General features: G+C 43.4%; 1 protein-coding gene across 2 annotated transcripts in view; it reads left to right on the plus strand.

Annotated features, from left to right (window-relative positions):
- STK32C (serine/threonine kinase 32C) overlaps positions 1–24,012 on the plus strand; it is a 203,108-nt gene that overhangs the window by 123,894 nt on the left and 55,202 nt on the right. For both annotated transcript variants that reach the window (XM_066620686.1, XM_066620687.1), the window contains exon 2: positions 4,269–4,324. In XM_066620686.1, the coding sequence (XP_066476783.1) occupies positions 4,269–4,324 (56 nt within the window). The remainder of the gene's footprint in view (positions 1–4,268; positions 4,325–24,012) is intronic.

The following is a 24,012-nucleotide window of genomic DNA, read 5'->3' on the forward strand; positions in this document are numbered from 1 at the left end:
GTCTTAAGAGGTTTGTGACACCATTTTTGATCTGCAAATTCTGGCCTCAAGGTATGTGAATGCTTCACAGCACTTGTGAAAGAGAGAGGGGCATTTGCAAATTTTCAGGGAGCACCAGCTCGCTTCTTTGGCAAAGGCATAACTTCTGTGTTTCCCCTAAAGTCTATTCACATCCTGCATTCTCTCCTTCTGAACTGTCAAGTTTTATCTTTCCCCATCCATAGAAGAGCTGAATTGCTGGACATACAAAGCTTTGAGGACATACCATATTTTACGTATGGAAAAGACAATTGCACTATACAATCCCCCCTTGTATAGTGCTGGAACCTCCAGGAACCAATTCCAGAACTGAATTCCAGAACCCAGTCCTAACCAAAGAGGTACCAAATTCCACTGTATCGCCTGCTGCCCATTGTTAGCAGGCAGGCATACAAACACTGTCACCAGCATCACTGCTGCCTCCCCTTCTATTCTACCACTGCTTCTTGTAAACTGGTCATCTGGAGAGAGAATTCTGGGAGTGGAACCTCTCTGTTCCCAGCATCTTTCCCACCGAGCCAGTCTGCAAGGAAAGGAAGCGGCAGAGAGATAGTGCAGAAGCTGGCTTGGCTTTTGTTTTTGACATGTATCACAAACTACATTTTGGAAATGCATGGTTGGAACTATGGAATGGCATCAGTGCCTATAGTAAATACCATAGTATAAGGGCAGTGCAAGCTAGAAATGCATTGTTGTTTTTATTCTTTTTTAAATATCCTAGTTCCCACGCTACTCAGAATCCTTGTCAATAAATGGTTTGTATTCAGACATGGTTTATTTTGCCATGCCTTCTGTAATATTCAGCACATCCATCTGGCTCTGCTGGTTGGGTTCTTGCAGCTGTCTCCCAGGGCTTGGTCTGAAGACCCATGCTATAATAATCTTGCTGAAACTAAGCAGTTATGGGTCTGGTTAGTGCCTGCATGGGAGACTGAGAGCCCAATCCTACTAGGCTTTAACGCTGGCGGAATGAGCATTTCTGCCAGCGCTAATGGCTGCAAAAGTGCCATAAAGTGCTTTCTGGCAGCACGCTCATTAGTGTGCTGCTGGGATGCCAGCAGGAAGGCCGGCACCTCCCAATCCACATTGTTGACTCTCCCTCTGCCCAGCAGAGCAGAAACATCAGTGGAAGAGGCGGGGAGGGTGGAGGCATAATGGGAGCAGAGAGGCTGCAGGAAGATGTGGATTCCATAGTGATGGTGCGCACCAGATCCTATTCCCCTTTCTTGCAGCCTTTCCACCCCTTTCTCTCCTCAGACTTGCAAAATTGCTAACGCCAGTTCAAGGAGACCTATTGCAGAGTAGGAGCCTTATAGAGGTGTAAGGAGACGTAAACCCCCTTTCATTTTGGAAGACTTCTGATCTGTCCTCCCACTGGATACAGCACATTCGTTTTTGGCACAGCTACACCCGCAAGTGGGGGGGGGGGAAAGGATAGGATTGGGCTCTGAGTGAGAAACCTAGGCATGCTGGTTCAAGTACTATAATGAAAAGGTGGGATATAAGTATAATAAATAGAATGATACTACAGGAGTAGTGCAATAGTTTCAGGAGTTGACTGAAAGGAAATGGCAGGGCTGGCCAGTCCATGAGTTGAACCGAATTGGTGGATTGGTGAGGGGCACTGCTGTCCACTTCTGCTGCCTCTGTCATTGTCACCATTGTTTCTCCTTCTGTGCTAACTGGATTTGAAAAGGAAGATGGAGATGAAGCAAAGGAGGAGGTGCGCTAAAGCATCTATTAGGTGGCTCTAGCTCCCCACTCTGCTCTGTTTCCTTCTTCCTTTCCATATCCAGCAGGTACAGGAGGAAAAACACTAGCAGTTCTTTATGCCTGCTGACACGTCAGGGGGGTTACATTTGTCAGACTGCCTCAGGTACCAGAAGATCTTGGGCCAGCCTTGGAACTGGAGAGCCAAGGATTAACCCAATAGCTTATTCATAACATTTGTGCCAGAGGTGGTGGCTTCTCCAGTTCCCATTGAGACAAACATGATTCCACAGATGATGGCAGGAATGAGACACAACTTCCTTCCTTCCTTCCTTCCTTCCTTCCTTCCTTCTTTCTTGAACTACAGGTATAGTTAGTGTATACAAACAGTTTTGCTGAGCATTAGGTAGAATTAGGAGTCGCTATGTATTTTATCTACCTTCCACTAAAGATTCCAGGTGGAGGGAACATTATGTCCAAAGTCAAAGTGACATTTTTATAACTAGTATTTTGTCTTTAAAAACTGAAGTCATATACAGATCATAAGCTACCGGAGTAATCAAGAGAAATAAAGAACAGTATTATTTTTCACACAAATGTCCATTAGAATGTTCTATCATCATTGTTTACGTTCCAATTTAATAACTTGATTTATGTCATTACATGACTTTACTACGTTCCATTTAATTTGTTATGATCATCTTTTTTCTAACATTTGTGACCCTCCAATTTCTTTGCTGAATTGTAAGGCCAAAAGCCTTCTTAGACTTAAGGAATTGTTCCTGTCAAAACTATCTCATGCTGAAGACACATTAGTGAGTGAAAACGGTCCTTTGAATAGGCAACAGCTGTCATCTCCATGCTTAAGTCTGGGTGTCATGAAACTTTCCTTTCCCCACTTACATATGCAGGGGCTAGTACAGATCATCCCCAGTGATAAGTCATTAGTGAGAGCCAGCTTCCTCTGTCAGCTGACAAAAAAGAATTCAATATTGTTCCCATCAACTTTAGAACATTCTGTTTCTGGAATAATCACATCTTCTGTGGGAACATTTTTAGAAATGCTGTGCATTCAGCATAAAAAGTCTTTCTGAGCCACTATGACTGTCTTTAACCAAAAAGAAAAAGGGTTGCAGGTTGGTTGCTTATTGTAATTGTGGTCATTGGACTCTGCCCACAAGACATTAGAAGGTTGTAGCCAAAGATTTGGCTGGCTATTTGAATTTGCATTGGGAATGAAGTGGGAAGAAGGGGCAGAAAGCCCCCTTTCTCCAAGTGACATTTGACAAGCAGAACTCTGGGTCTGAGTCACTGTCCTTAGTCTAGAGGTCTATTTCATTCCTTGATGGGCCTTCAATGTATATAGGCTTCCTTCATGGAAAGGAAGATCTGGGATATGTATCTTTTTACATATCGAACTGATCTCTTCCATTGAAGGGAACAGAAAGAGGAGCACCTTGCATGCATCATCATAGAGCCTAAACCGGAATGCTAAATTCATATGTTCATTACAGATCTTGTCATCTTCCGGAAAAAACACAACCACATTAATCCAGGTTTAAGACACCCACCTTTGAAGTTGGAGCCTTATGTTGACTTCAGATAAGATTTACTCCAGGATCCTAAAAACAAAAAATGTTTCTTTAGTTGACAGATTGACAGATAACTGCAATGCAATACCCACTTACCAGAGAGTATGCCCTATTGAGCACAGTGAAACTTACTCCTGTGTAAACATGTACAGGAACACGCTGTTATTTAGCTAGATAAATGAAATTTATTGCATCTTGTGCTATGATTACATTTTAAAGAGTCCAGATTATGGCCATTATGCTACAAGTAATAATTTTCTTGTTGCTTTGTCTGCAGATCAGGGCAACATTAAACATAATTAAAGTGATGTATAAACACACTTTCCTTCCCTTTTCCATTATGGCTCTGGAACTAGCCGGGAGCTGGAATTCAAATGGAGCCATAAATCAAGTGAACAGAAGCCAGAGGCCTGTTCTTAAAAATTATCATTTCCTCTGAGCACAAGTCACAACTCAGAGGGCTGCTGCATATATTCACAAAGACTGTTGCGCTCTTCACAAACAAGAGCAGCAACTCCCCAAAGGTTAGGTAGGCAAAATGCACACCATGTTTTTAGAAGTTGCACAGAAAAATCACACATTTTCTCCCCCAATGTTTCCTTTTCCACATGCTTCAGATTTTATTTAGTTATCTAAAATAGTTGAGATGAGACTATTCAAGCAAAACTGAGTAATAGTTTCACTCTGCTAATTAATTCTTAAGTTCAGTTCATTGATGATGATACACACCTTTGATGTGGGTTGACAGTAAGTTACCAGAATGCACAAAAGACATTGGATTAACAAACTCACTCTGGGCCATGCGCAGCCCTCTAGCTGCTATACCACACTATCTGGTGCAGCTGTCACTTATATGTTTATACCTATATAAATGGATACCAATGGTAATTTTTTTTTTTTTTAAATTGCTGTTTTTGTCTCCTGCAGTGAACTTTGACCATTTCCAGATCCTTCGAGCAATTGGGAAAGGAAGCTTTGGCAAGGTAAGAGAAAAGTTAGTCATTTGGGGTGAGGGTGGAGGACAAAAAAGGACACCTGTTTCATAGACTGTTTTGATTTAGTAAGAATTGGAATTTTTTTGTTCCGGAATATGTTTTTTCTGTGGTGATGAATGAAAAGTGATGTATAAAGTAACTTTTTAATTTGGCAGTGCTTTCCACATATTTTCCTGCAGTTCCTTTTAAATGAAATCAGTGAATAATATATAACAGTGATAAATTCATATCAAATTTTGTTAGTCATGACGATCCAAAGAGTTGCGATGGTAAGAGACTAGCCATTCCTCTGTGTACTGGACCTTTTTCCTCACACTTGGGTCACTTTTAACTCACAGCCACATGCTCTTTTAATATCAGTTGATTCCTTCTGTCACCATGAGCATAGGAAGGGAATTGGTGGGGAACATGAGAAGCGAAATTGCTCCCAGCCTGGGATCTGCCCACTAACCCGTAACCCAGTTACCTGCAGAGAGTGAGTCTGGGGAAGCATCTGAGACCAATGCCAGTTTCCGTTTCTTCTTTCTCACTCGGGCACAAGCCACTCCAGGTAGCACTGGAGAAGATGTTAGGAGGTGGGAGGCACTTATTCTCTCTCACTTAGGGTGCAATCCTAAGATTGTGCTGGGCTGGTGCAAGTCTCTTGAACCAGCCTGGGAGGGTTGCAAACATGACGAAAAGCATGTTGGCGCCTCCTCAGAAGTCAGCCTTGTGGGCAGGGCATGGAGGAAGCGTTCTGGGGCAGGGTGGGTGGTGGACAGGCCCATGGGCAGGCAGGAGATAAGCAGGGGGTGAGGCCAGGACCCAGCAGTTATGCCAGATCCTGACCCTATTCCTGGGCAGCCCAGGCTAGTCCCACGCTACTCAGATATATGCAATTTCTTTGGTGGTGCATATCTGAGTAACCCCATTGGGGCTGCAGCAGCTCACCTGGGGCAAGGGAAAGTGATTCCCCTTGCCCCGAGCTGAGCTGCTTTCAGCCCAGAACTCACTATGGATATGGGGCAGGCATGCTGGCCTCCCGATTCCAGCGCAAGTTAGGATTGCGCTGCCTAAGAATTAGCCAGTTTTTTGGTGTGTTTTTTCCCAAAACAAGAGGTAGTTTATTGAGATAAAAGGGGGAAATAGAAGCCCAAACAGTCACATTTTATGCTTGAGATTGGAGCAAGATTCAAAAGAAAAATACAGGTTGAAACTTGGTATCCCCAAGGTTTCCATTCCCAGAGCCCCCACGGATGTAAAAAAAACCATGTTAAATGAAATCCATTTAAAAAACAATGTCCCTTTGCTCAGCTGTTTAAAAATAGCCTTGCTTACCATTGTAATGTAGGAGGTCAGCAGCATGCAGACAATCAATCAATCTCTCTCTCTCCAGGCATTTTGAAAGGCTTCACTCCCAGGCAATGATCCCTCCCTTCTCCCAGAGCTGGAGCTATGGCAGGGAAAGAATGCAAAGAGAATGCAAAGTAGAGTTGATCATCGCTTTGCATTCTTTCACATGCTCCAGGGGGAAGGAAGATGTTGCTTGCCTTGGAGTTAAGCCTTTCTAAGCACCTGGAGAGAAAGTGATTGATTGATTGATTGCCTGCCTGCCCACTTTAGAATGGAAAGCTAGGCTATTGTTAAAGGACTTTTCCCCCTTTAATTTAAAGGGCCCTTCTCATAGTGTTGACATAAAACCTTGTGGATAATTAGTTATACATGTAAACCACATTCTGACAAAACTTCTTTATCTTACAAAGTTATTTATAATCAAATTAACTCAGTCTATAACTCTCTCATGGAATCAGAGGGGTAGAACATATTAGAAATTAATTCTGTCCTTTCTAATCTTCTTCCTGACTTGGTGGAAGCCTCTCACTCTGACTCCAGCTGATCTTATCCTTTTTGGCGAAGCATCACACTCCCAAGCATTTTCTGCTGCTAATTCAGTGGGGTTGACTGGGTGAGAGTTACTCTCAGCAGTGGGGTAGGGGGCTTCAATAAATTGCCTTTATTTCCCCTGGTGACACCAGAGAGGCACTAGACATCCTACCTTTGGCACATGCAGCAGAGTGCTGGCAGAATGTTGAAAGGCTGAATCCTAAGTCAGTTCATCAACCCAGATAGGGTTGTCCTTGAGCATAAGGTTCTAAGAGCCTGTTCACTACCCTGGTGCGAGGGAGAGGGAGAGAGCTGTGACATTCTTCTTATAAGAACACAGGAAACCAATTACAATTGGCCCTCGGTATTCGTGGGGGATACCTTCCCGGACCCCTGTTGGATACTGATATCTGCTAATAAGGAAATTTGTGGGAAGGGCCTCAAGACCCGCCAGATGCAACCAGAAGTGCCTTCCTGTTCCTGGACCTCCTGAGGCATTCTGAGACAGGGAAAGGTTGTGTTCAGGAGGTATAGTGAGGCCCTCCTGATATGGGTCGGGACCCACGTTGAGTATAATCCATACTTCCTGAACCTGCAGAGAAGGAGGGCCGACTGTACTCTGCTCCATTCCCCTCTTTTTTTTTCTTTTTTAATCCATGTAGGTCAGAGGAGGAAGGGAAGTGGCAGAGGTTAGTGGCAGCATGTTGCTGGCTAAGAGAGGCCAAGGTGGCAATTGGCATGTGAAAGTACTGTGCAAAGAGGGGGGGGGGGAAGAAGATATTTGGTGCATCACTTCAAGCACCAATCCTGGAGAGTTTATTTTTATTTATTTTTTTGCCCCTTTTTACAATGTTTGTGGTTTGCAAACCATCTGTCTTCTGACAAGTATTTATTCCACTGCTTCAGTTTCATATTTCCTCGACTGACTACCTGGATCATATTTCATATTCACTGTCCTAAGGGAAGCCTTTCTCCGTTTGCTTTGTGTGAAACACAAGCAGCAGCAGTAAACGTTATAGCAGGAACTGGTCAGAACAGTCTGAAAAGCACCCTGATCAAATTGCTGTAACCCTACTTCTCATAGCAGAGTATGAATGTGAAGTTCCATAATGATGGAAGTATTCAGGCAAAAACTAATGCATTGTGCTACTGGTAGGCAGTGGCGTAACTAGTGGGGGTGGGGGTGGTCTGCCCCGGGTACCACCCTTAGGGAGGTGACACCACAAATGTTCCAACATCGCTAACATCATGGAGATTAGGAGTAACTTCATCATGCTATATACTGTTGGATGTGGAATTTCCAGCAGAATGCAATGCAAAACACCTAATTGAAATATCTCCTTTCCGTTAAAAGTTATGGCCAAAAAATCAGAAACTAAAAAATGAATGGAAACCTATGGAAAATGAAACCGAGCTATATCGCACGTGTACTCGTGAGTAGGCAAACTTGCCATAGTTCTTCGGAAAGGGCAGGCTGAGAGGAATCCAGTGACACCGGAATGGTTCCTATCCAATGAAAGCAGCCCCCAAAAATCACCCAAGAAGGAAGTTCCTCCCTCCAAGCAGGCAAATGTCTTCTTGGGTGTTTTTTGGGGGCTGCTTTCGATATGGCTCTGTTTCATTTTCCATAGGGTTCCATGCATTTTTTGGTTTCTGGTTTTTTGGCCATAACTTTAGATGGAAAGGTGATATTTCAATCCAGTTTTTTGCATTGCATTCTGCTGGAAATTCCGCATCCAACAGTATATGGCATGATGTGGTTATTCGTAAACTCCGTGATGTTGGGGCATTTGTGGTGTTGCACCCCCCCCAAGGGTGGTACCCAGGGCTGACTGTCCCCCTGCCAGCTACGCCACTGGGAGGAGGTGTTTCTGGGCAGGGGGAAGAGCAAAAAATGGGGAGGATCAGGCCCGAGAAGGGGTGGAACCAGTGGAGGCCTTCTCCACAGAATCCTATCCCCTTTCCAGGGCTTGGAAGCCCAACATGGGGATTCTCCAGACTGTGCCAGCGAGATAGCTGGCACTGATTTAAGAAGCCCTATTGAGCAGGTTGGGGCTTTTCTCCAGGTAAGAGGATGAATGTTCCCTTCCCCCAAGGAGTCCTCCAACCTTCTCGCATCCAGCATAAGATTCAGTGGTAGCTGTTTGGAGCTGTTGCTCCTGTGCTGGTTAGGATTGGACCTTAAACTCAGTAGGTCTTACTTCTGAGTTAGTTATGCATAGGATTGTGCTGACAGTGAACATGGGCAGCTCAATACTGAGCTGCCCAGCATGCAGGGCTGCTGCAATGCCAAAATGGCTGTCACTTTATCCTAAGCGTGCCGGACAACCACTGGCAGCTCCTTGGGGAAAGGGGGCATTTGTCCCCTTCCCCCGAATAAGGAAAGTAGCCTCTCAATGGGGCTACTCAATTCTGTTGTGGCACTTTAGCCAGTGCAGAATCAAGGAGTCCTGTGTTGGGCTGCCCCCATGCCTTCCCCATACCTCCCCTCTGCTCACCCCAGAATGCCTCCTCTCCGCCTCCCCCCGCAACTTATCTCTGCACAGCCCAGCATTCGCACAGAGTGCTGGGTGGCGAACGGCGGACCCACTGCCAGAGCTGGCCCACTGAGCTAGCTTTGGCGCTGGTCCCGCAGTAAGGCTTGTGCCATAAGGCACATTTGCAACAGTGCACGCTGTCAATGAGTTGGGATGTGAAGCTCTGCATTGGGCCCTGAATGTCCATAAAATATTTTAGAATGCCCTAAGAAACAAAAACAGACCATCCTGTGTGTTCTTATTCCATTTAGTAGTTGCTGGAATATATCAGATTTATACCAAATGTCTGGTATAGCATCTGACTGTATCTTTTGTCAGATGGAATGCCTACTTTCTTCCTTTACCTTAACATTTTTTTTCTCTTATCAACTTTGTATTTTAAGAATTCTTTGGCTAGACTACCAGGGAGACACCTCATTAATTCTGATTGCTTCCGAAAGCATTGTGAATCCTGGGTTCAGCTAATGCAAAGCACGTTTATCTATTTTCCTCTATCCAGTGTGAGTAGACTGATAGTTCGTGTGGTTTTCTTCTAAATGAGTGGAGTTTCGTATACAGGGACATGTTCAGAAACATGATCCTAAGGATTGATTCACATGTTACAATACAGTGCATCATACAAGGGTCATTGTATCTTTTAATCCATTGTGTCTTTTAATCCACTTGTGTTATGTTGTGTGGTTTAATCCACATGGCCAACTCTATTAGTGAGAAGAGGATCCTTCTCAGTGCTTACAGCCACTTGAAATATGTCACGATGCCACTGCAACACTGGTGTGGTTCAATCATAACACTCCTCCTGTCTCACACTTGGCAAGAGGACACTTAAAGCTTCCACATTCACTTGAGAGGAAACTGTCATATGAGAGTTGAGAGTTCCATGTCATATGCAAACTCAGGGAACTATGGTTTGTTGCAACTTTGATTAAATAACAAATAAAGATATTAAACTATGGTTGGATCTGGTTTGTTTGAACAAACAGTGGGCAATCCAAGGCCTACTGCTCCTGTGTAGTCCCTCCTCTGCTTTCCATTCTCCTCAGTTCTTGTGCAAAGCTGTGACAATTAAATCATTTGCAAGTTTCAATCACAGCTTCACTTTTCATCCAAACCTGTAGTTGAATTATGGTTTAGAAACCACAGAGACTCATTCCCATTGTGCTGCACCATGGATTTCTAGGATCAGAGCGATCCATGTAGTCAGCAGCGTTGCTAGGAGGTATGGGCCGCACCAGTTGACTTGCACGGGGGTGGGTGGGTGACACCACTGCTGGCCAAATAATATCATCATTATTATATATGATTCAATGTGTAATTTCATGCAGAATGCAATGAAACAAGCCACGTTGAAATATCTCTATTCTATCAAAAGTTATAGTAAAAAAAAATTGGCAGGAATGGGGCAACCCATTGCATAGGGGGTGGGCATCATGGAAGGAAGTGGGCATCATGATGGGGGAAGTCCATCATGGGGGTGATATGCGAGCCTCCTGCAGGGGTGACACAAACCCAAGTGACACCACTGCGTGTAGTAAAGGGACACATCCCCTGTGTGGAGCACTGCCATGTGGAAGCATGGGTGTTATTTTGACTTTCACATAGTGGTGGAAATGAGCTTTTAGTCCTTGTCTTGAGTACCTGCTGCTTGTATTAAAGAGAGCTTGCTTCTTTGGATTGCCTTTTGGTGGTAAAGGTAAACGTGTGCTGTCTTCTGAGATTTTCAGGTTTTCTTTTTCTTTTTTGTCAATTTGGTAATGTTTATGGGTTAAACTTAGAGACAATTTAATGCACTTGGTATTAATTCAGTTATCACCTGCCATCTGTTTCTGAACCTTTGAATCAAAATCTGGATTCAAGCATATAATAAAATAGGCCATCTTTTCAACAAGCTCTTGTCTCCTTTCAGTCCCTGATTAATATCTTCAAAACCAAAAGTTGCTGTTCCTCTGCTAATCTAAAAATAATCAGGAAGATTATGGTAAAAATGCTTAACGTCTCTGTGTCTGCTGAGCCCCAAAGTGCAATTTATTCAGTGACTCATGTGATGGGTCATGGCTGGTACATATGACTAGTTATTTCCATTTTGATCATGTAAACTTTTAATTCAATGCCTGATAAAGGAGTTAATGAAATGTATTCTGTGGGTTCCAGCACGTGTCAGAAGATGCCCCTGACTTTTTTCCCCCCCATAAATATTTATAGTATTCTTCTGATACAGAAAAAATCCATTTGCTTTCTAGTGCACAAGTATATGAAACCACATACTCAAGATACTTGTTAATGTGTTTACATCCCAAGTAAATCCCAATGTGTTTGATAGGGCTTTCTCCCAGGTAAGTGTCCATAAAATTGCAGATTTGAACAAGAAAACGGGGGGGGGGGGGGAGAACCGACCTTTGATATGAAGACAAAGGTACAAAAGATGTGCATTTTTCAAGACAGAGAGAAAATTCATTCAGGTATAAGGGACCAAAAGCAAGGTGTTCTACTTTAAGCAGAGTGGATGAAACCCAGAAATTGTAGTATAACTTATTCTTAACTTTAGTAGCTGTTTAAGGGCCCAATCCTATGGTCCGCACCGTGCCTCTGTGGTGTGGACCACAGTCGCATAAGGCACGTTTCTGGGGCTTACCGCCGGGCTCCCGCCAGAGGTGGCTCAGCTCCGGCTGGCACTGAGCCACCACCTGGCAGGCGCCCATGTTCTGCAGCTCAGTGGTGCCTGCGACCGCCAGGCTGCGGAAGGGCAAATGGGGCAGGGATGGGGGCCTTCCGGGGAGGGGGAGGCAGGAGGGGAGGGGGCAGGGAGGGGTGGGGGTGTGTGTGCGGGGAGGGGGCGGGGAGGCTGGCATGGGGGTGTGTGCCAGAGGTGTGCCTGGGGGTGTGGGAGGAGGATCCATGGGAGGAGGATCGTGGAGGCTGCGTGCCTTACACAAGCGCCTTTACTTTAGCGGCACCCTTTGGATGCCGCTAAAGAGAGTAACCCCATCGCGTGGCTGCCTCCCTTACCCGGGGGAAGGGGATGAATGTCCCCTAAACCCGAGGTGCCTACCGCGGTAGCACGGGAGGCGCTGGATTCGGCAGCAGCCCTCGTGGTGCCACTGAGCGAGGGCACCCCAGGCAGCTCAGGATTTGGCTGCCTGGGCCTAATCCTGTAGCCGGCGGCACCCAGGGCTCTAACAGCATCAAAACGGCAATTGCAGGATCCTGTGGATGCTGCGGCTACCAGTGGGGTCTTTTCAGGGGACCATTTGCTCCATTCCTCCGGGCAGACAGCAGCTAGCAGCAGTGGGTCTGCTCGGCTCTGCGCCCATGTTTTAATGGGCAGAGAGTCAAGGAGGCCAGTGTCTGGTTGCCTGGTCTGCGGGGGGGGGGGAGCTGTTCAGGATGTGGCGGCAGACACTGCCACCATCTCCACCCCCCTCACGGGCCTGATCCTCCCTTCCTTCTGCCCTTCTGCACTGTAAAACCATATCAGACCACTTTGTCTTGAGAAAAAAAGGTACAATTCCATAACTAAATATTTGAATATTTGAATAAATATTTGAACATGGTCATGGTTATTAACTCGATGGCCAAGATTTCTAAATATCCTAATAAACTTTTCTGAAACTATAGTGTCAGTGGCATTATCATCAACCATTATTATTATGCAGTGTATCATTCATATAAATGATGATGAATACTCTTTTGATCTTATTCCCTCTAATGTAAGTATGATTGGCACCAGAAGGTTTTCCTTAGCTCAGAGAGAAAGGTCAGGCTCGGTCACAGTGTCAAAGAGGAGAAATATTTAGTCATGGTGTGACATTCATGGCACAGGTCTCTCAGCTGAAGAACGTATGTTACAAGGTGGGAAAGGAGGCTAGAAGTGGAGTGGAGATATTTCACAATTGTCCCCTTCCATAAGTAAATGCACAGACATCATCAGTGTTGTGTGATGCTTCATTCACATGCATCTTCCCTAGTGGGTCAGCAGCTTTCCCACAGTGCAGTCCTGTTCTGTTGTGGTATGTGTTTGAAAATATGGATAATACAGGTAGCTGAGTGTTATGCGTCAAATAGTATTATGTGTGACAGTAGTGGAGCTGGGAGGGGTGGAGCTGTAAGTGCTGCACAGCTCTGAAACTCACTGTGTAAGCTCCCCCTCCCATTCTGAGGAGCAAAAGCAGTGCGGAGGTGTTTCCTCTGTGTTGCTTTTGCCACCAGACAGGCTCCAAGAGAGGGGGAGGGGCAGCTTACATGGTGAGTTTCAGAGCCATGCAGCACTTACAGCTCCACCCACCTCCCCACCCCTGGTTTCGCTACTTTTGTGTGATACAGAGATACACCCAGCAAGCAATTTATATATTACTTTTTTTTTTTTCTGGTGGTTCCGGAATGTTATACTCTTACGGCGAATGCTTACTGAGTGTATTGTATGTGTGTGCTACTGGATACATATGATGGTGTACTACTTGAGTACTGTTGAAAGTGATTGTATAGAAAAGTCATTAAGAAGATATAGTTGTGCCAGGAAAGAAGAGATGTTAGAGGAAACATATTCTAAAATAGAAAAGAAAAAACAGAAATCTAATGGCATGAGATGCAATTTCCTCTTCACATGCTTAACCTTCACATCATTTATTAAGAGACCAGTAGATGAAATTTAAGAGCCTGTTTCTAAGGTAGTGGATTAATAGTGACAACACTAAGTTTTTCTCCATTATGTTTCATTGTAACAAACACCATAAAGGTTACTGCTTAATCTCTATGCATTGAAAAGATGGTAAGACATGGCTGAATAGGAAAACTAAGCCAATTTTTTAAAAAGTTGGAAACATTCATAGTGCTGAGTTTAATCTACAGCGCCCTGCGTCAGGAACCTGGTTACCATAGAGATTTAGTGCATAAATGCACAGAACATTCAGTCTCACAGGCAAGATTCAATTGCAAAACTCATATTGTCTGTGGGTACCAATATGACCCAGCAGGTAAAGCTGCAGCTTGGGTTCAAATTCTGGCTTGAGATGTCAACTTATTGAATATCATCACTGGCTGAGTAACTCTGTATTGTAAAATGGAAATGCAAATTATATACAGATTTTTTATTCAGAAGATGAACGAAAGAATGTTTTGCATGCTAAAAGTATTATAGAGCTTTTGAGCGAAGTAAAATTTTTATTCATAACAAGGGATAAGCATACCAGATTCATTAAAAAGAAATAAGCTTATATGAATTCAAGTGAAATGTCGACATAACAGTTGAAAAACAAATGTTTAATAAATAGAAGTCTGCTGAATTTAAACAACCATGGACCAAGAGAAGCTGCATTTTTCTTTCCCTTAACATATTTTGTTTGCTAGTGGTTACATTTACTATTCTTTGGAGGTTCAAATAAATGAACTACTAATGTCTATCATCAATTTTTGTTAAATTTGTGCAACAGTGCTAATAATGCTTGCCTGGTAGTAAGGGCAGATTCACACACGTGTTTCAACTGACTGATAACTTCTATCATTTACATCAGTTTTTTTCAAACTGTGGGTCGGGACCCATTAGGTGGGTTGTGAGCTAATTTCAGGTGGGTCCGCATTCATTTCAATATTTTATTTTTAATAGACTTGATGCTCCCATGGTACATGACTGCATTTGGGGAAATGTTACAAACCTGTACTTTTAACAAGCTGCTATGTATATTCTTTGAACAATGATAGAAAGGGACTTTCTCCTGGGTAAGTGTGGGTAGGATTGCAGCCTAGGATTGTTAAAAATTTTCCTGCTTGATGTTGTCACCTCTGGTCATGACATTACTTCTGGTGGGTCCTGACAGATTCTCATTTTAAAAAGTGGGTCCTGGTGGTGAATGTGTGAGAACCACTGATTTACATGGATGAAACAATTTTCACAGAGCAAAAAAACTAAAATACATGCTACTGTCATTGCGCATCATTCCAGACACCAGGGTCAGGTTAAGCTAGTGTGGGGCTTGTAGCATATGTTATAAAGGGGTCCTAAATTTAAAAAAAAAAACTGCACATAAATATTAAAATATAAATTATTTACCTGCATAGTAAACCATTTCAATTTTTTTCATTTGCTAAACATTTGCTAAAATGCTTACTAGACTTCTAAGTAGGCATGAATAGGATTTCATTCGTCCACTTTAAGGGCAAAGCACAGGAGAACAAACCAAAGAGGGTGCTTCTCATCATTTATTTGTACAGAATTTGGACATTTTGTGGCTGCAGAAGCACCACCCACCCACCTTAATGGCAGAAGTTCAATTAACAAACTCAGGGCCCAATCCTATCCAACTTTCCAGCACTGGTGCAGCTGTAATGCAGTCCCAACATAAGGAAAAAAATGTTCCCTGACCTTGAGGAGGCCTCTGTGACTGTCTCCCCACCAAAGGATGCAGCGCATGCCCCATCAGCACGGCTGCACTGGCACGGGAAAATTGGATAGGATTGGGCCCTCAATGAGGAAGCCTCTGACTTGAAGGAGCTCCAAGAGTTGGAGCCATCGGAGTGGTTCCACATAAAGTTATAAGCAAGAAAAAGGTCGGAGGAAGTACTGGACAGCTGCAGGAAAGCAAAGAACTGCTGGCTGGGCTGCAGTTGCACACCTTCATCTTCTTCCTGTTTGCCTGATGGACCTTTGATGCAGCTGAGAAGCCAGTGTTGGGCCCTTGAAAATGTGAGGCCTGTAGCAAATGCTACTGTTGCTGCTACATTAATCCAGCCCTGCCATGCACAATACTGCATTTATTGCTGGTACATTCATCTGTATGTTACCAAAGTAAAGAAACTTCACCTGATAAACTGAATCAACTGATGTGTGACTCAACCCCAAGATCCACTGTTTTTCTAGTTCTGGAGTGGTGCACAAGGAGAATTAGCATGTCCCCAGCAGAAGATGGCTTCTGCATGACCTTCCGAGGCAGGCTGTCTTCTAACGCAGTTAGTTGCTCTGCAATAGTTTAACCTTATGATTGCATAGTTTTAATAATTCACACAGCGTGCGGCTGAGAATGACAAAGCTTTAATCTACTTTGTATAAAGGTCATCAGGGCCTACGCTGTAGACATATTCCATGTACAACCCGTTCAAAAATTTCTTTGCATTGGTTTCAATTAGATTTTTTTTTTCATGTGATAGCAAGATGTACATTTGCTTTTTGGTACTACTTTAACATAAAATCACATTTTGCAAAGCAGAAGATCATGAAACATTTCTCCATCTATTAAGAAACCACCTTGCATGGTAGAACTATGTATTACTGACTTTCACTGTTACAAGTATAATCATCATCAACAACAACAGCTTTCTGTAGCTCCCCTTCCTTTTAGCATGCAAAATGCTTGCCTAAAGCTGTTATAGCAAAGGTGAGACTTGAATGGAAATATTTTGTCTCAAGCTGCCATAACTAACCTCCCCACTAGGTTAAACTGTGGAGGGCAAAAGAGCCTCCCCACATCATAACTCAACTGATTTAGGATTAAATTGATTTCAGTTTAAAATACCATTCTGGAGATGCCAGGGTGCAATCCTAAGGGCAATGTGGCTCCAAGGTAAGGGAACAAACATTCCCTCACTTTGAGGAGGACTCCGTGACACCCAACTTCAGGATGCAGCACACGGCCCATTGGCATCGTTATGCCAGTGCTGGAAAGCACTGACATAAGGGGTTAGGATTGCCCCCTAAGAAAAGAATATTTACAGTGCAATCAGATTCATGTTTACTTGGTAGTAAATCTCATTGTGTTCAGTAGGCCTTACACCAAGGAAAGTGCGCATAGGATTGCAGCTTTAGAAAATTGAGCTAGCAGTGTTCACATTACTGGCCTAATGTCAACTAATTACAGATAGCATACATTTATAAGTAAAAGGACCTCATAAAAGAAAAAAAGATGTTATGGAGACATGGAACCACTTACAGGTCACTAACCTCTTCAACATACTTGTCAAGGGACAGTCAACTCCTTCTAAGCCAACAACTGGGAAGTATTGAAAAGACATTTCACTTTCTGATTTACAACCTCAGGCTGTACATACAAACATACAAACTGGATTAGGAAAGGTTGTGGCAGAGCTCACATTACCTTTAACTACAAGTCCATGAGCAACTATCTGTTCCTATTTATAACAGCCTGTTTCATTCACGTGAGAGCTGTGGCTGAACTACTAGAGCAGGGGCTCTTAACCTTTTTATGATTACAGACCCCCAATGGCTTGCCCAAGATGTCCCCATACCTCCTTTGCCAGACCGTCAAATTCATCATCACCACCAGTCCTATTAGGTACCAATATTGACTTCTAAAGATGTCAATAGCTTAGTTTTACATATGAATAGCTAGAAACAGAATGCTTTGATCTGTATTTATAATCTAATTCCTTTTTTTCCCTGGCCTCCGACACAGTGTCAGAGAGATGATGTGGCCCTCCTGCCAAAAACTTTGGACACCCCTGATCTAATCTAAAAACAATTTTTTAAAGAAATGTTCACGGATCAAGTCCCATACCCCATAAGTTGGTTCCTATAACCCCAAGGGATATAGATGCCCCTGGTTAAGAATCCCTTATCTAGAGCTATTGATTTATGCAATGAAGGCCCAAATCCTAACCAACTTTCCAATGCTGGCATAGTGGTTCCAGTGGGCCATGTGCTACATGCTACAGTTGGGTAGCACTACAGAGGCCTCCTAAAAAGTAAGGGAATGTTTGTTCTCTTACCTTGGAGCTGCATTGCCCTTATGTCGATGCTGGAAAGTGGGTTACGATTGCGCCCAAAGTAAAATATTTCTATTCAAACTTTGACTCCTATTCAGGCCATGAGCAGGCATGAACTTCCTCATCTCCTGAATGAGAAACCACTGGGAGACCCATGTAAGTTGTTCTGAGCTTGTTATAGGAATCTACATTAAATAGATAAGGCTTTTCTCAGACTAGTTCTTCAGTTTTCTTCTTGTCTCTTTTCCCAACTACCATTACAACTAGTTCCTCTATTGAGGAACATTGTGGTCCACTCTTGGCTTTGTCTTAAGTACATCTTCTCTTGAAATGTAACAAAAACAGACTCTGTATGATGTGCTGTTATTATTATTGGTATTTATACCCCAACTCCCAGTCTTTATAGGGGCTCCAAATCAGTTGCAAAGGACAAAGTAAAATGTTATGATGAGCTGAAAGATTTTTCAGTTTTATAGAAGCAAGCAAAGTTTGTTGAAATAAAGTACGCAGTAAACTAATGTGAGGGGAATAGACAGTCATTCAGTAATAATTGGATTGAGAATTTCAGCCTCAAGTCAAGGAGTTCAGATTTCAGTGTTAATATCTTACATTTCAGTTTCTTCAGGCTACAAGTCCAGGTTGTACATCAGATATCTCACTCTTTATCTTGGTTCCTATTTCCACAGAGTGTGGAAGAAAAATCTTGCTACACAGAGAAAAGGAGTCTGAGAAAAGTAAGGAAACTGATGTATAGGGGCTAACAGGATCAGGCCACTTGATGCAAGTTAACCCACCCATCCCTTGAGCAGTGCACAAGCGTCATTTCTCTGGGCTGAGTATAGTAACACAGACTGGTTTCCCCCATGAAAGGCATTTTCCTTTCTTGAAAAATCCGAAGGTTGATTTGTGCCCTTTTGCTTTTTTTTTTTTTAATTCCTTTTGTTTAAGCTCAGATATATCTGGCTGCCTGGTTTTTGTTTATAGTCAGATGTGGCAAGATGGCATCCAGGTATATAAATGAGACCCCAAGGACAAGAAGGATGCAATGTGGAAGCAATGCCATTCAGAGGGTTCAGAATACATGTGCCCCCTGCTTTTTGATGATCCACTTCACTGATCCACTCTTTAACCCTTGTGTATAGTACGTATGAAGAAGGAACGGGCTTTGGGCTTCCCCTCCTGCCATTGTTTTCATGGAAGAAATGTAGACTAGCAGTACTCACATACCAGAACTACATCTCCTTCTGTTGTGCTATGTCATGTCCTGGGAAATTGACACCATCATCAGTGTCTTAAAGGGGCCTTGGCACTTTCAATCCAGCTGCCTCAGAGGTGTCTCAGACTCGTGCCATTCCTTGTGGTTGCTAAGGGAAGGTGCTTCCTGATGCATTGTCTGAGGAAATGTTGGCTTGCAGAGGAAAAGCCACATCCTGAGCACATGTGGTGAGAGAGCCAGAGACCCTCTGAAATAACCAGTCTGGTGGGGGGTGGAGTAGGGTGGGTAGATTGGGCCCAGGAGAGGGTGGGATCAGCGGCATCATATCCAAACCCCCTTCCCAAGCCTGATTGGGTCAACACAGACATGCACTAGCAATATTGCTTGCACAGGTCCAAGATGACCCATTGTGGCTGCTGGGGCTTACCCTGGGGCAAGGGGACAAATGTCCCCTTATCCTGAGGAGACCTCCAGCAGTCGAAAATCCACTGCAGGATGGAGCATAGCCAGCTATGGCACCACTGCATTGATGCTGGGATTTACATTGGATTGGGCTGTAAATCAGTTACGGGCTTTCATCTGCATGAAATATATATAAACTGGTTCCAAGTGTGTGAATAGGTTATTGAGCCACTTCTCAAGCTGATTGTTTGAACTGGAACTGAACTGGAGAGTTGAAAATTAGTGATGAATCTGAACTGGAACTGAAACCCAGCGTGTCAGGGTTCAACTCCCTGATTGAAACACTCCTTTAAAATAGGTATAATCATGTGTGGGGAGGGTTGACTTGGAAACATCATTGAAACCAACCTATTGCATTGATTTGCTCTGTCTCACAACATCCTTCAAACCTCATTTAGTTAAAACTAAATAAGTTTGCAGAAATTTCCCCTAATGTGATTCACAATTTGGTTGGTTGGCAACCTTCAGTCTCGAAAGACTATGGTATAAGCCTACAGCACCCGGTATTCCCACAATTTAGTCTCAATTTTTCCCCCATGGTAATGGGATTGAAGACCAGGTCAGTCCCCTCTGGACTTATTGGCCCAGGCAAAGTGTTTGTGTCTCCCCTCCATATTCAAACCCTGCCCTTATGCTTTGCAGCATATCAATCACGCGTTAGACGTTCAAGGCTTGGCATGCAGGGGATATCTCCCAGCTGCCTGTGTTCCCTTTAAAGGGCTTTCAAAGTAGGCACCAGTGCTTCAAATTGTGCTGATGCCAGAGCTGCTGTTTAGGTGCTGGTGTAATGTGTTTCCAGGAACTGATCCCACTTTGCAATCAGATTCCTCAGCATCCAATTGGTTTTTAAAGTGTAATACCTCTTCTGGCACACGCACATAAACAGTTGCTTCATAGCCGTCATCTGTTAGGATTGGGACCTTATGTAGTATTTTTTTTAACCTAAAAGAGACCTCTTGGCCTAGTTCTGTTCTGAAAACCAATTGTATATCATGCAGCTGATTAACTAGCTGATGAATTAACTGGTGTCAGGTGCATGTGGATAAAATATATTTTATTTGTTCACTGTTAGCACAAAGTATTTTTGTCTTCATTAGTTTCTGGTGCTGTAATTTTCTTCCGAAACCTTGGCTTCAGTGCATTACTGGAAATTTCTGCTTTAAAGTCCCTGTGGGAATAGCTTTGTGGAACAAGACCTTTGTCAGATACGGATGCTGGAAGGTAAAAAAATTTTAAATGAGTATCTTTGCGTGACTTTTCTGCCCTTTCCTTTTTCTCACAGTCAGACATGCCTTTGTGTGTACACCTGGGTCCTCCTTTCCTGATTTATTCCTAGCCGGATGCTGTATGTGGCAGAAACACAGCTGGCAAGGTGGTCAGCTGTACTTCTCTCAGAAGTCATTGTGTGTTTTATGATTTTTTTTGAAATAATGTTTTATATATTTTATGAGGGGATGCTGGCAGGAAGTATACAGGTACAGGTGTTATTGTATATTGAACATAAAGTAAAGAAGCAGCAGTTTATTTTTATAAGCCCTGAACATTCTATTCATCATAAAATCAAGATAATTCGCTCTCTCCATAGGACATTTGATATAGAGAATCTGACCAAAGGTCAAAAAATTCTGATAAAGAATGACTGAGTAGCAAGAACGACTTGGTACTTTAAAATTTTGCCTTCGCACAGTTTGCAACTTGCCCCCCCCCATATTTTAAATTTCTTCTTTTGACTATTTTGATTATGTCAAAAGTTCAAGGATATTGCATGGCAATTCCTTCCATTTGGCTCAAGGAAATTTTTGTTTTTTAAATTACGTGGTTTTAAACTTCCCATTTGGGCAGCCTAATCCTACCTATATCCCCTGCAGCGATGCAGTGGCACCTACGTAGCTCCCACTGTCTCCCATAGAGGAGTTTTGACATGTTGAGACCTTGTCGGGGGAAGGGAACATTTATTCCCTTCCTGCAGGGCAAGCCCCTGCTGTTGCCATGGGCCAGCTTGGACCCGTGCTGAGTCACCCTTTTCAGCAGGTGCTCCTCTGTCTTCCAGCACGTGATGGTTCTCTGCAGCCTTTCCGTTGGTGCTCTGGCAGCATGTGGCTTCACGCACTGCTGGAGTGGTTTTACAGCTGCCATAAGGCAGGCTCTGCCTCAGGAACACTAGTTCCAGCCATGGAGAAGCCCATTAAGATTGGACTGTAAATGTCTGTAATGCAGGTTTAATGTCCAGAGTAGCCTGACCTGGAGTCTTAATACTTTGGACAATTGAAACTAGATTGAACCAACACTCATTAAAAGTACAGTAAGGAATAGAATACTGCACCTTCATCAATATGGAGTTAATAGTTTAAGATGCCAACTTTCAATTTATATGGAACACGGGCTGGAATCCAAAGATCCCACTGCACAAGTGGAAATGCTTTCCGTTCACACAGCAGGATCTTTGGATCGAAACCAATGTAATTATACATCTTCAGTGTGGCTTGCTGTTTGTATGGCGCATTCAATTCTGCTTCAAATGGAGGCTTTATCTAGCATTCTGCACATGAATTTCTCCTTACAGCTGAAATGGCCGTATTTTCAGGATATGAATCTAAAATCTTGAAAGTTTGAACCAACAGCACATATCCACATACCTGCATCAAACTTTTCATGTGCACACCTCTGTATGCACAGAGAAGAGTTGTATTAGCCCTCCCCTCTGTCCTACCAGCCTTCAGTTGTGGTGCTGAGGCCACTCTTAACATACTCATTGTTTCTGTGCTATACATGCTTGCTGTGTATAGGCATGGCATGGCATGTGTGCAAGGCATGGGATCTCACTAGCTGAGAACTCATGAGGAGCAGCTCAGTTGGATACCTTCCATGCATGCATAGGTGAGCTTTCTGCAGAAGGTATAGATTATGGTTTAATGCAAGTCAACTGATTCAGAAGGTCATTTTGAAAATTAATGTTAACTTTGTCAACAAGGCAACATTGTGTGAATATGCGAAATACATTTTTTTAACTCAACTGTGTTCCTAAACCTGCTGACTTAGTAGCATTTATCATTGTGGACAATTCAAAATAAAATAAAAAAATTAACAACAGAACTAACCATGGTCAATTTTGGTTGGCAACTTGGCTTCAATGTTCAGTTTTCCTATTTCTTTTAATCTTTGCTGGAAGAATTCCCTCTCCCATGTATAATTCATTTCAGTTAAAGTGCAGACCCAATACATTTACAGCCCAATCCTAAACTGCTCTGGCACTACTAGGCCACATGGCTGGTGCTGCATCCACTGCAGCTCAGGAGGTGGCTGGTGGTCTCCTTGGGGTAAGGGAATATATTTCCCCTTACCCTGAGTAAAACCTTACCTGTCCCTTTTAGGCTTCTTAGATCCACGCCAGCTAATATCACTGGTATAAATCCAGGAAGCCATGTGTAGGGCTGCCGGCCTGGCAAGGGGGTTAGATCTGGCATGCACTGCCTTTGCCAATTCTACCCCTCCCAGACCCGATCCTTTATTCTGTCCTCCTCCTCCACCGAAAACACCTCCTCCCTGCCTTCAAAATGCCCTCCCACCACCCTCCCCAGCCCCTACACTGCCCAGCGCAACCTTACCTGTGCCAGCTGGTGCTGGGATAAGATGTTGCTCTGGCAGGCCTGTGCAGACTGTTGAGCCAGTGCTACTTGTTCTCAAGTAGCCACAAATGTGCTTTCCAGCACCTTTGCAACATGTGACGGCTGTGCCAGCGCAAGAAGAGGTTAAGAGTGTGCTGTTAGACTTTTATCTGAAATACGACTGATCATCTAAACTTTGTATTATCTGTTTTTAATGTATATGCACATTTAGGGATCCAAAATACCCCTGTTTTGGAGGCTAGGCACATCTCAAGGCTTAATGATGTTCTCATATTTTGAAAATCTGGCTTTCTTTCGAAGCTAAGAAAGGACGCTATTAGAAACTCCTGTTATGAAGGAGGATATGTTAAATAGAGAGTGCTCCTGTTAATCCGTTGCTTCCTACAAGGAGTTGTCCTTGCTGTGGTACATCTTTTGCCACATCTTGGTACTGAAGTCTCTAATAAAAGATATAAAACATTTGTGCTGGTATGGAGATGGACTTATATATTCCCTTAACTGTTCAAGTTTAAGTAATTGTATTTATATTAATGTTTTTTGTTAGTGTATTTTCCCCATTGTGAACTGAAAGCTAGTCAGGGATCAAATAGTGAACATAACCACCACGCAGATAAGCCAATCAAATCTGACTGTGTGATAGTGCCACTAAGGGCAAATGAAGCCAATTTGGAGTGCAGATATTTTCTGCATGGCCCGCATATGTTCTACAACACCTTTGCTCTGAATGGTTTCAAGGAAGAGAGTGTAGCTGCTTCCTGCATGGATGGCTGGGTACAGAGGGGAGCATGACATTGCCCAGGCTACCAGACAACTCACCAGATACTGGTATTCCTACCTGTGAGAGTGAGAGCAATTTCACCCCATTTAAAGGCTCAGCCCAATCAATGAGAAAGGGAGCTTTTCACAATGGATTAAAATGTCTGCAAAAAGTGCGTGCCTCCCACTCTTTTGGCTTTCTACCAGAAACTAGATTTTCACCTAATTAATAGTTAATTGATGTTGCGCATTTGATCAACTCATTAATTAAGGACCCAGTCCTATCCAGCTTTTCAGCACTGATGCACCTGTACCAACGAGGCACATGTTGTATCATATGATGGTGGTGGGCAGTCACAGATGCCTCCTCAAGGTAAGGGAATGCTTGTATCCTTGCTTTGGGGCGGCATTGTGGCTACTTTCATAGGGCTACAATTCCCATTTAGCAGGTGCAGACTTCTGAGAAGATTCATGAACTACAGTAAATATAAAGGATATTGTCCCTGT

This window comes from Tiliqua scincoides, chromosome 3, assembly GCF_035046505.1.
Source record: "Tiliqua scincoides isolate rTilSci1 chromosome 3, rTilSci1.hap2, whole genome shotgun sequence".
Classification (NCBI taxonomy): domain Eukaryota; kingdom Metazoa; phylum Chordata; class Lepidosauria; order Squamata; family Scincidae; genus Tiliqua; species Tiliqua scincoides.